This window comes from Leptinotarsa decemlineata, unplaced genomic scaffold (genome assembly GCF_025532065.1).
Source record: "Leptinotarsa decemlineata unplaced genomic scaffold, Ldec_3_MD MMD2_tig00078346_RagTag_RagTag, whole genome shotgun sequence".
In the NCBI taxonomy this organism is placed as follows: Eukaryota; Metazoa; Arthropoda; class Insecta; order Coleoptera; family Chrysomelidae; genus Leptinotarsa; species Leptinotarsa decemlineata.
Window position 1 is genome coordinate 1602295 of NW_027412724.1, and position 12774 is coordinate 1615068.

Consider the following 12774-nt stretch of genomic DNA (forward strand, 5'->3'; position numbering starts at 1 on the left):
TAAATATGTACAGTAATCGAAATAATGAATTTATTCCATTTGGATTTTGTACACTGTAAAAAAAGTATTTTTCGTCGAGAAACCTCTGAATAATTTTGATGTATATCTGGAAAGCTGTATTGTGAGAATTTTCAGTATATTAATAATGTACAGGGAATGACGTGTTGTGGTTTTATAAACTATCAAGTATCGATCAAGTCCTTGAAAAAATCATCACATGTCTTATGAATGAGTAATAAATTGTATACTAATATCGATAACAAAATTCTCACCGAACAAAAAAAAATTTTTTGATTTATGATCTACTGTTTTCTGAACCTTTGAACAGAGTTCAATGTTTTAAGGAACATCCATTCATTTCAATAGGTTCCTATGGATTTATGATCATCTTTATTATCAAATAGTTTTAAGTAATCTATGGAGTAAAAATACGTTAGTCATCATGATTAAATATAAAACATATTGTTAGTCATTATCAGACGCATCTCATCTTATTTTCGATAACGGAACACCGCGTATAATTGCTATGATACACAAGGTCTATGAGCAAGTAACACTTTTACCTTTCTTATTACGGCGCATCTTCATTACAAGAGCGTATACCATATCTTTAAGAGTGGGGCATTTCTGTAACAACAATATATGATCCCCTACCGATCAAAATACCGGGTGCCCCTTTTATATTCATATAAATAGTATTTCACCGAAACTTCGATCAGTAGTGAAAACTCAGTGGTGGTTATTTTTTCTCCAAACCAAAAGATGAAATATTTGGTGGTAGGTATTTTTCAAATGCAAGTGATGTAGAAATAAGTGGATAAGTGCGTATTTTTTCGAGTGCTCGTGATGAAGTGATTCATTTAAAAAGGATTATATATTCCAGAACCCCATCAATCGAATATTTTTATGAAAGTATCATTCATCACAATTTATATAGAAGAGCGTCACGATTCAAAGTAGAATTCAATGACAGTAGTCTAAAATGATTCAAAAAACTATTATTGTGTTCCGTTTCACCCTACTGAAAGTGGACAATTAATTAACGAAAAATCAACATTCAACTTGTGTTTTAAAGGCAAATAAATACTACACAAATATTTCTGGAATTGTAGGTCACTCTTGATATCAGACATTTTTCATCATTTGAAATATTCCACATAATATTAAAAATCTTCAGTTTATATACTATATATATATATACTACATATATAAAAAAACTCATGGACTAGATGAATAGATATTTTATTTTCTGATGGACAAAAATCATTGTGAAAGAAAGGTCAACTCTCGAAACTGAAAATTTTTAAAAATAAGTAACTAAACTTATAGTAATATTCTACCCACACACAAATTCTTCAATGCTATTAAGTAAACTCGCTTAAAATCACTTTAAGTTTTTTTCTGAATGCACACTCTTAGATTGTCCATCAATGAATTGAAAATCCTATCAGTCACAGCAATAAGACAAAAATGTGTCAAAATTAGGTATCTCGACATCTCTGAAAAATTTGAAAGAAACTAGAAAAGTTCGAGAAAGATAATCCATATCGTATTAGTCAAGTTGTGCAAATAATGATGGTAATTATTTATATTCGAAAGCTTTTTGAGACTCCTGAATTGATACGATATTGAATTTTTTATTGTAATGAAAAGCAGTATTATTTCTGATCCATGTATGAATCAATACGCAGACCTAGAAATGTTACAGTTCCATTGTCAGTCTAAATAATTGATGATAGCAAAAAACCTGTTCTACAAGACATTAAATCTCTGTTTTTATGTCAATTTCGAAATAAAATTGATTTTGAAGTAATTGATTCGTAGAATACTATTCATGAGAATTTTCAAAAACATTTGTATTTTTCTGTTAATATGTCTGTTCCATCTGAAATTATCACTTACGTTTCATCTGCATAACATATGAAACTCGGAATAATAGATCATCCAAGTTATTTACATATAAAATAAATGATATTGGTGCTAAAATAAAACTCTGTACTTCTGTGATATCAATTTTTGTTTTCGGAAAATTTTTTGTCCACAGTTACAAATTGATTTCTGATTTCTTCATATTTAGATGAACATTTCAACACGTATGTGTTTGTAAATTTTTCAAATTTAATGAGTGATAAGTGACAGATCCTAACAACAGTCACAACAGCTCCCAATAAGAAGTTTCCTGCTTGAATGGGATCATTATTTCATAGTATGAATGCATTGCGCTTGTCGTTGAATAAAGGAAGTTAGTTGAGAATATTCCAAAATTTTAGTATTCTAATCAATCAGAAATATCAGCTTTTTCGTTAAAAAAAAAGAATTGATGAATTACTGTTTCACCAGTATTAGGAAATAGTATGAGAATTTAGTGATATGAATTCATTTGTAGGAGAAATCAGAATTTTCAATAGACTTTTTTTTGGGTATTTTCACCTTCCACAATCTGAAAAAAAATTGTAATGGAAAACTCACAGGTTTAGAAAGGGAAAACTGCCTAGTTCACTCGAGATGTTACTGCCTGAATTCAAAGTATATTTCACAAACAGAATGTTACGTTTATCAGTAATCTGTCGTATTTAATAATTATGCCAATTAGAAACAGAGCTAAGAAAGTATACACACATTTATATCATATCGTTTCGCAGGCTGAAATCTGATTCTGTCCTCAGAATCAGAAGAAAATCTAATGATACTTCCGCTTTTCTATTTGGTTCTCTATATTTCCAAACTTTTCCGAAAGATTGTGGAGGGTAGAAATACCATGATCTCTGTACAACGAGTGACTATTTTAAATATATTAAAAATCTTGTGGAATTTTGAATATAGTCACATATTTCCTATTTTTTCTGAGTGAAAACTCTTGCGAATCAAGATGCTACAATTTTTTTAAAATGATCAATCACACAAGACACGTAGTTACCTCTCACCGGTCATTCAATGATTATTAAATTATCCTACAAAAGATGAGGAATCATTATTTATCGCCATCAGTTATCCAAGTAATTCGTTACATAAACCTTACACGGATTTTCAGATTATCTTATTAAAACTAGGAACTAATTAGTATGTACCCTACTTCAGCAATCATTTCGAAATTTATTAGTTTAAATAGTTCACGAGTTCATTAAAATTCAAGAGACATAAATGCAGCAATAATCGAAAACTGCGGACATGACGAGAATATAAGCACTGCAATTATAGTGCGTTTAATCATCACTACTTTCTAATAATTAAAATTTTGGATGTCATGAAAGGTTAGTCTATTTATAAACATTTTCAGAGTCTTTATGTATCTCAACAATCTATTTATCAATTTTAATCCCAAGAGAGACCTTAGTGAATAATGTACACTCTTCAAAAATGTAACCATCTAGTGAAATGAGAATACGAATACGCCATTATCAGAGATCGACGAAGATTCAGTCCGAGACTTTTAGAGGTAAATAAGGCGCCCCTTCATGCTTTATAGGGCACGTCTTTCCAGGACAGCTAAATTCAGCAATGCATTCGAAGTTCAGCCTGGAACCACTGATGAGACCCAAGGCGGGTGTGGCATCAGTTTCTCTGTTTTTCTTTATTGAAGTTTGTTTTGAAATGCAGTTCACCTATTTGTGCAATGTTCTGGAATCTGATATATAATCATTTTTCATTTTTTTCTTTCAACTGTACAATTTTGAAGTAATTCGTTCCGGAAATATATCCCTCTTCTCAAGAACCGGTAAATATGAAGATTGTTACTCTAGAACTGAAAAGAGGAAATGGATGAATACTTTCATCAGTTAAATATAAAAGTGAACGAAAATGAATGATATGATGTTCATGTATCATGTGAAATTAACTAAGTACTTGAGTTTTCAAAAATATAATGTAAATTGATGAGGATTTTATTTTATTGTATGATCAATGTTTTCGTTTTCAATTTCTCAATTTTGAAATAAAAAATTAATTTTTGGGAAAGAAAATTTTTGGCTTTCTACTACTCCATCTTGATACAAAAAAAGGGATGAGGGAATCTCTCAAAGAAAGGAAGGAAGTAATCACTTTGAAAATAAGTAACTCTATACATGGATGTGTAGATCATGCAAAGAAGTAACTTTCAGACACAAACTGAAAGAAAGTCCTCCTGAAACAGCTACTTTCATATAAACATTGAATTACACGAAAGAAAAAATCTTTCGAAACAAATACTTCTATATGAACACTGAATTATACAGAAGATACTTTTCTCTACTCAGTTTGTATTTCAAACATTCGTTGTAGAATAAAAATCAGATATCATTCACATGACTTCTACTTTGAATGAATGGTAATAATGCAATAAATTGCACTTACATGGAACACTGTCACCCTCACTGGTATACACCGATGTTTCGCGTTAAGACACTTACCCCAAGGCTCTTCAGTACCAAATTGGATAATATTATAGAAAATACACACAATTTATTCATGAATTACGATTTCTTTTTTTCTTTCTTTGAAACATTCCCTCATCCCTCATCCCTTCTTTTGAGTAGTAGAAAGCTAAAAACTTTCTTTCCCAAAAATTATTCACTCCTAAAAATATAACCCCTTCAATTCAAAAAATTAATGTTTATTAAAAATATCAGGTCAATTTTGAATTATTTTTTTATTCAACAAAATTGTAATTAGTTATTGAGCAAATCTGTTTGGTGAAATACGCCTGGTACGGCACGTAAAACTGCGTAGCAATGGAAGATTTGCTAAGTTCACTCTAAACAAAATAGGTCAAAATGACTTCAATTCAATGAATACGCAAATTTTACCCTTCTCTTATAATCAGAAGTGCACAAATCAATCCTTCATAGGGCACCAATCTATTCAATCAAAAATGCACTAGGACCCCAGACCTGTTGATTTAATAGCGCAACAAATAACACCTGAATGGTTTTTGACAAATGTGTACCTTCACTGTCCTGCTATGAAGGGTGTCATTCACTCATGCGATAGAGAAGTTTTTTTGTTACATGTAATAAATGGGGATGTTCCTTCTGACAAAAATCAAGTAGTTTTCATAAAAGAGCTCTAAAACAACGCATTTTAAACTTATCATTTCAACCTTTTTCTTTAAAAAATTATTCAAATACTTAAAAAAGGGGAATGAAATAATGCATTCAACATTTAAAGGGATTCGTTTCTATTTCACCATTTGGCAACATCGGTTATAGCTAATAAAGGACAATGAATCTGTTACCTGAATGAGAAACAAAGATAACATATTTCAGAGGCGTGCTATTCTGTTTACTTATGTTCCGAGTTCCGAGACATTCTGTAACATATGAAATTTTGTGCACCTAACCTATCGTCCTGTATATAAATGAAATAAATAACGAAACAACTGTTGTTTATGTGACTTGTGGAGGTGGTATTGAACTATAATTTATATTTTGTCTCAATTGTTGATTTATAAAGATAACTTTTCTTTTTTAAAGTGGAATATTTAGGTACGTATAAATTCTTCCAACTTGATATAGGCGCTGTTGCCGAAATGTGAATTAAAACCCAACATTTGAAACATCAATTTGAATACTTTTCGAAGTGAATAAGAAAAACTCATGGATTAAACTCAACTTCATTTGGTTCAAACTTGCATTTGATGTAATAACCCAAATTGAGGAACATTGCCCATTCTGCCCTTTCGATTTACCATAGTTGCTATGATATCTGTATTATAATAATCATGGAGAAAGTGAAAGTTCATCTTTGGAATACTTCACTTCCAAGGCGTTTGACAGTTTCTGGTATGAGGATTTCACTAATTTCACTGAGAGTTTTGCTCAGAGTTTTCTAGTTTTCTCAACTATTATTACAAGATATTGATGGTTTTCTTATTAGATACCCTAACCTTTTTCTATTGTATATCAAGGATCAATTGAAAAATATCAGAATTCCAATAAATTGCTCTGCTCATGACAGCATACTTACATTGTCTTCTGATCAAAATGCCCAAACAGCAGCTATAGATGTATATTCTTGAATTACAGTACTGATTTTGACTTGGGGCAGACAGTTATCAAAAATTTAATGCCAGGAAATCTAATGTTTTCTCTAAGGAGTTAAATGTACCAGATATCAATATAATAACGTTCTGTCATCCCGCAATTTCATTTACTGCATTGATCAATTTGTTGGGTGTCAATTGGTTAGTAATATGTTTAACCACAATCAGTTGCTATAATAGAAAATGTTTTTTTTTTGCTATTTGAGAGATGTCTACTTTGTCCTTACTGCAAGCTCTTGGGAACATTGCGTTTTTGATTACATTTTTCCAGGCATCTATTCTAACAATCATGTTTGTGAACGTATTTATTGGATATTTGTATTATTCTTCTAGACGTGATTTGGTCCTTTTGTTGAATCATCCATAGTTAAGTGCAGCTAGATGTTTTCAATTCTACATTATTCTGAAGTGAATAACAGAACACAAAATTAGACCATTTTTGTAGAATTCATCTCATATGGAGCTCGGTTCAAAGTATACCCTGAGGTGTACCCTGGATATGGAAACAAGCATTAAAAACAACTTCGATAGTCTAGCACATCATCTAGAATAGAACATCAAGTATTTTTGGCAAAAAATATTTTGGTAAAAATACTTCAAGTATTCACAATGGTTATTAATTGAAAACTAATAAAGTTACACTTTATTGTGTTATGCTATAGCGTTCTCATAGTGACCAATATGCCAATATGAAACCGCTGGTCAATATGAATACGATTGAAAAGTTATTGTATAACAAAAGACGTATTGGCGTTTTGTAAACTATCTAGAGGAAATCTCTAGTGTCACTTTCGTAAGTTATGGATTTTTAACAAATATCGGCTAATTCCATCAAATATGAAAACAAATAGATTCATATGTTGTTTGAAAAACTCATTTGATTTTCTGGCCATAATTTTTTTTTATATATTGAACATTTCTTTCATTCGTTTTATGGTTGTATTTCTCATTTTGCGGGTGAAGCAGTAACCCTCATTAATCGTGGATGTTCGTGCCTTGAGTTATCCTTAGATGATATCATCACCATTTCTTAGTATTGAACTGATTATGACAAATTCTGAGTCATAAATCTTATAATTATTTTTCTCCCATAGTAGTTCCAATTTTGGTATCTTCAGATATTTTTAATCATATCTCACATCAATTATTACTTGATTTACCCAAAGTAATGAATGATTCCATCATATCTATCCTCGTTGTGATAATACTGATTTGAAACCTACTCCTTTGGAAAGTTCAGTAACTTTCGTGTTGATGTTAATTTACCAAACGAACTTCAACAGTATGTGGCATGTATTCCAAACTTGTTATAGAGAAAATTAAGTCTGCAACTCTTGAGTTGATGGAGAAACTTTTTTGTCGTTGAAGATGAGAAAGCAACAAATACAATTGGAAAAATGTTTTCCGCAAACGTTCACTTTGCCCCAACAAAAGTCACATGTAGAGAACTAATTCAACATAATGTAAAAGCGCAAGTAACATTATATTTCACTTCATGTGCGGGTACCCAAACACAATGTATCGATTTCAAACATAAGAAACCGTGTAATGAGAGTTTTGTACATTATACAATGCAGAGAAGAAATGCACGATTACGAAACGCCAGCAAAGCACCTAATTGAAGTATCCATTTTTATATTTGAAACTGTTAATAATAGTAATGACTACATTATAATAGCACACTTTCTAGTAATTAGGGAAATTAATGGCTGCAGCACTCGCATTCTGATATATTTGTTCGAATATATGGTTGAAATCGAAATTTGTAGTTAGTTTTTGGTTACGTGGTTTATGCAGCTGCAAGTACCAATTATTTGAATACAATAACCTCCTGTGTATCCTTATTATCATTATTATTGCCGATTATTGTTATCTGCTTTTCCTTGTCAGTTCTCCAAATATAGTTATTTTAATCATCATTCAATCCAGTTGTGGATAATATTATATCGAAATAAAGATTTCACCTATTTCATCAAGATACGAATTGAAATGTATTTATTTTTTAATCGTAATTGAGTTTGTGCAATTGGTTACAGAGATGCGTTGTAAGATCAGTGATTTTTACAATCTACAACTGCATCCTTTCGAATAAACTTTGATATTTTCCTGATAATGGACTTGAGAAAATATGTTGCTACTCTCACCGAACAATTTTCTAGAGATGGGGAAACATGAAAGAACTATTTGTTATTTGTTATGTTTGATAGAAATTTGAGTTGAGTTGTAATTCAAACTCATTAAAAACTGTTCCTGTCCATTAATTTACAATTCTTTGACAACTATTTGAATTATGATACACAAATCATAAATATATGAGTTACATTCTAACGAGGTGTTCAATCAGATATATCAGTTTGACCTGATGCAACCAGCCCATCTAAAATATTGTTGGGTTCATTAGGCTGCTCCTCTTGAACTGGAATTTCTTCTTGGGCAAGTTGGTTGCTCTCCAGTTAATCTACAAATAATCTTTTCATACCTGTTTTTCTTCTGGTTCTCCTTGAATATTTATAAATGTGAATATACCTTGCATGAACTTTTCCACCCACACCTTAATAGACGTGCCTCTTCAAAGGTGTTGATTTTTCATGGAGAGCAATATTGAAAACTTCATGCCTATACGATTTTTTGATGAAATGCCATTGATAGTTTTGATGTCAGACTAAAGTAGTTGTAATCTTAATGTATATTCATTTGTGAATTGAGCTGTCGGCAACATTTCTTAAACTGATTTCTCACAATCTCATGTCAAGTCCTGGTTACACTTCTGATTTTTTACTGTACATTTAGATTCAGAAATTGCTTGTTAATTTTTTTGAAAAATTCCTTTTGTTGTAACCTAGACGTTCTTCTTAGGCGCAAAATGATCTTCCAATAAATAAGTATCTATTGAGCACGTTGAGGATTTTTTAAATAACTTGCTTCATTTGAAAGTAATTGTGCACCTTGTGTTTGTAATTTGCTAATAATTCTTTCAAAGGATAAAAAATGTTTGAAGTAAGGTAACATTTATGATGCACTGTTTGAAACCTTTGGTGTAGTAATGATTATTACTGGAGTTTTATCCCAACACCAGCCGTTATATTTGAAACCTCGACACGTGTTTCGAATACAAAGTGTTCATCTTCAAGAGAAAGATTAGAGTTCAATCATAGCACTGTTTGGAAATAAAATATTATGTTCTTAATTTCCGCGTTTCGAATCGAGTTATTCATTTTCATTAGATTAATAAAAAGAGTTGCACAAGGATTAAAATTGCGAGATAGATTTTGTCAATAGTAGTATAGGTACTACATATAATAAGAACTATGAAAGCCAATATCATCATTCGGTCAACTTGGCGAAAGTTGGATGGTTAAAATAGCTTCCCGCACATGAGCAATAGGTATGATTCAAACACTTCAAATATATTTTAGAGGAAGTCAGAAAGAAGTTGCTAATTTTAGTTTTTATATCACTCTAGGCAATATCAACGCTGGTAGCGGTTGCGTTTGCAAGGCCTGAAGCTGGGTACAGCTACAGTGCTCCGAGCGGACCGAGTGCCTCCGGAGGTGGCTATCCTACAGGACCTTCTTCATCGTATGGTGCCCCGCCTCAGCAGCCAGTTGTCCAGAAACATGTATACGTTCATGTTCCACCACCAGAAACTGACTTTCCAGCGCCAAGGAAACCCATTACCGTTGCTCCAGCACAGAAACATTACAAGATTATCTTCATAAAGGTAAGTACAAAAGATCCTTGTGAAAACCCTTGACCTACTCAAAAGAATATTTCCTTTCAGAAAAGTGTCGGTAATGGAATTTATTCGCAACGTAAACAATTGACTGTAAACTGTTTTTGAATTGCGAAATCAGGTTTTGTGTCTTCATGAGTAAACCAGATAGCTGAAGATTTCCAAAGAGCTGAATTAGGCACTTTGATATTTGAATAATATTCAAACCCAGAGATGATGTACTAGGAGACCAAACATATTTCACAGCCTAAGATTAATATGGTCTTATGAACATTTTACTGATTCATTTAAGACGCGGGTTGTTGAATTTATGGTCTGAGTTATTGAATTTCTACGGACTATACTACAGTTCACACTGAGTATTACAATTTTTTTGATATCAGAAGACATCATCAGTTTTTGAAAAGTAAAGTTGAGTTAACCTCTTTCACTGAGTTGAGTCTTATTCGTTAGGATCCTGAACTTCGTTATAGAAGTTTATGAGCTGGTATGAATAAATAATGAAATTAATATGAATATAACTGTATTTTCTGGAAAATTCATGTCAGTCAATCTTTTAAATGCTGTCCTAGAACTGTCTTTCTCTATTCCTAAACTGAAAAAAACAACTACCAAAACAGGCACAGTAATTAATGACTGTATCAAATATCTGGTCTTACTGGTTAGTACATTAACTTCTTCTTTTGATCATCAGGATTTTTGCATGAAATGCATAATAATTGTAGTGATATTATAGTCGACTAATGTAATCTGAAAAGTATTTTCTTTTGAGAGTATATATATTCTCCAAGACATTAATTATGAAAGTTCAAAATTTTCCGGTTGATTTCGAGATCCTTTATATACAAATCATAAGAAATAAATAAGGGAGAAAAGTTAATTTTTATGTCCTGGATTTCTTGCTGTTCTCTCAACGGTAGAACATGAATATCCTCTCACTTCTATCAGAGATTTATGTCGTTGATTATGTGGTGAAACATTTTCAATCAGCTCTTCATTGAATAACTGCAATGTCAAACTCAATTTTAAAAGAATATACTTTTCAGGATAATTTCAAGTATACCCAAGAATGTACTACGGCACAATAAATGATTTTTTTTATTTTTCAGGCACCAACTCCACCAACCCCAACTGCACCAATCATTCCAGCTCAACCACAAAACGAAGAAAAGACCTTGGTATACGTGTTGGTCAAGAAACCCGATCCAGAACCAGAAATCACCATCCCAACACCTGCTCCCACTCAGCCAAGCAAACCAGAAGTATACTTCATCAGATACAAGACACAGGTATGAAAAACAAAGATATTAAAAAATAATCGATGAATACCATCAGCATTATAGTAAATGTTATTTGTTACCAAGAAATGAGGAGTTTTTTGACAAGCGAATCTCCAGAGAGAATCAGTTTTAAATGATGAGAAATGGGAAGAGAAGTTTCACTTCTTGTTTGAAACGTATTCACCTGGTTACAGATAATCAAATGTTGTTGGTAACGGCATTTTTCAATTGCAGTTGTTTATCATCTTTCAATACTGACCCTCTCAATTATAATTTTCCACAGGTTTCTAAGAAGCTTAGTACATCAAAGCCTTATCTTTCTTTCCTGAGGTTGTAGAGTTTCTTATTGCTCCCATCATTGACATATCTTCAGTTTTTCTAAAACATTTCGTTTATTAGCTCGTTACTTTTTTTCCTTTCACCAAGCCATCAGAATTCAAACCAAAGTTTTTCACAAACAAGTTTCAACAATTCCTAATGCTTGTGCCGTTCAACACTTTCATTAGACTATTGCCCATATTCTATATACATTATCTGTACCTACTGTCAACTATTGAAATTTTTGTAGTATATCGGAACTTTGGATGAGGAGTAGTCAAGTGTAGAACATTATTTTTTAAATTCTCACGATATGATTTTCTCTGATATTTTGTGCTTTTATCGTTTTTTTGTACATAACTTTTCACTAGTAATTGCACTTGAAAAGAGAGTTGATTGAACAAATTCACTTTTTCATTCAGCTTGTGGGTAATTGAAAATATTATTGGTTAAATTTGTCCATAAAATACTCACCCCGCCAAAAAAAACCATTTATGATACCACTAATTTTTTCAGAAGGAAGAAGGTGGATACCCAGCGAGTGGTCAACCAGATACTTCTTACGGTGCTCCTACTGGTGGAGCTAGCCCTTCTAGCGAATATGGTGCCCCAAGATCTAGTTTCTAAGATGAAGATATACTGAGGAAATGTAAATTTGTAAATACCTCTTATGCCAGTTGAACACTATATATATTGTGATTCTTATATTCTAAATAAGAGCTTAAAACCGGTAGACAAATGTATCAGATGAAAAAATAATCATAGAAAAACGATTGCTTCATGGCCCAAACTATTCATGACGAGAACGTATTGTTTAATTTACTGAATAGTTGAATCATAATAAATCAGTCAATATTTGACCCACAAACTGATAAACTGAGGATGTCGTTTTGTTAAAATACTTATTGTTGTTATTCTTGCAATAATTTTTAGTGAATTAACGAGAATAAGTAACTCACGATTATCTGATAAGATGAGGATGATATATTCAAAAAAGCTTCATACAAATATTCCGTAATTTAGGTCTGAGATTTTATTGTAGTGTTACTCATATTTACTCATACGTACCTTTGTACCAAAGTAGGTACCTATAAATATTTTTTTACTTTTATTTTTGAATAAAAATGAATGAAAATGAAGATTATTTTTGTTTTTATACATTTATGCTGTGATGAGTGTGAAATCAAAAGAATAACTCTAAAATCCTGAAAAATGAGGGACTCGCTGACTACCGACTCGAGTCAGTCTAGTAAGGTACACTGGTATTATTATGTTTCATAAAACCTGGGATGTAATTCAACTGCTAGTAAAAAATTAAGGAGCAACTCAATTGCCAGTGTGCGCAGAACATAAAAAAGCGTTTCACTGTTTGGTGTAGAAAAAGTATGTCTTGAAATTTCCAACCTATATCATCTTCCTTCCTTTAA

The 12774-nt window shown here is 31.8% G+C and overlaps 1 protein-coding gene across 2 annotated transcripts; it reads left to right on the forward strand.

Moving 5' to 3' along the window:
• Positions 1-609: 609 nt before the first annotated feature.
• TwdlE (TweedleE) lies at positions 610-12486 on the forward strand. 2 transcript variants are annotated; one of them, XM_023156408.2, is made up of 4 exons: positions 610-777; positions 9480-9737; positions 10859-11038; positions 11864-12486. In XM_023156408.2, exons 1-4 carry the CDS (start codon positions 763-765, stop codon positions 11972-11974), a joined length of 564 nt encoding a protein of 187 aa, XP_023012176.1. In that variant the 5' UTR covers positions 610-762; the 3' UTR covers positions 11975-12486. The 2 variants fall into 2 exon arrangements, with proteins under 2 accessions (XP_023012176.1, XP_074041754.1); XM_074185653.1 differs by lacking the exon at positions 610-777 and adding an exon at positions 7586-7639.
• Positions 12487-12774: the final 288 nt, after the last annotated feature.

Excerpts from the sequence above, each read along its gene's own strand:
- TwdlE (XM_074185653.1), top strand. The coding sequence starts at position 7,601 with ATGCACGATTACGAAACGCCAGCAAAGCACCTAATTGAA. Across the intron at positions 7,640-9,479 it reads CAGCAAAGCACCTAATTGAA|GCAATATCAACGCTGGTAGC; the intron begins GTATCCATTTTT and ends ATATCACTCTAG. Across the intron at positions 11,039-11,863 it reads TCATCAGATACAAGACACAG|AAGGAAGAAGGTGGATACCC; the intron begins GTATGAAAAACA and ends TAATTTTTTCAG.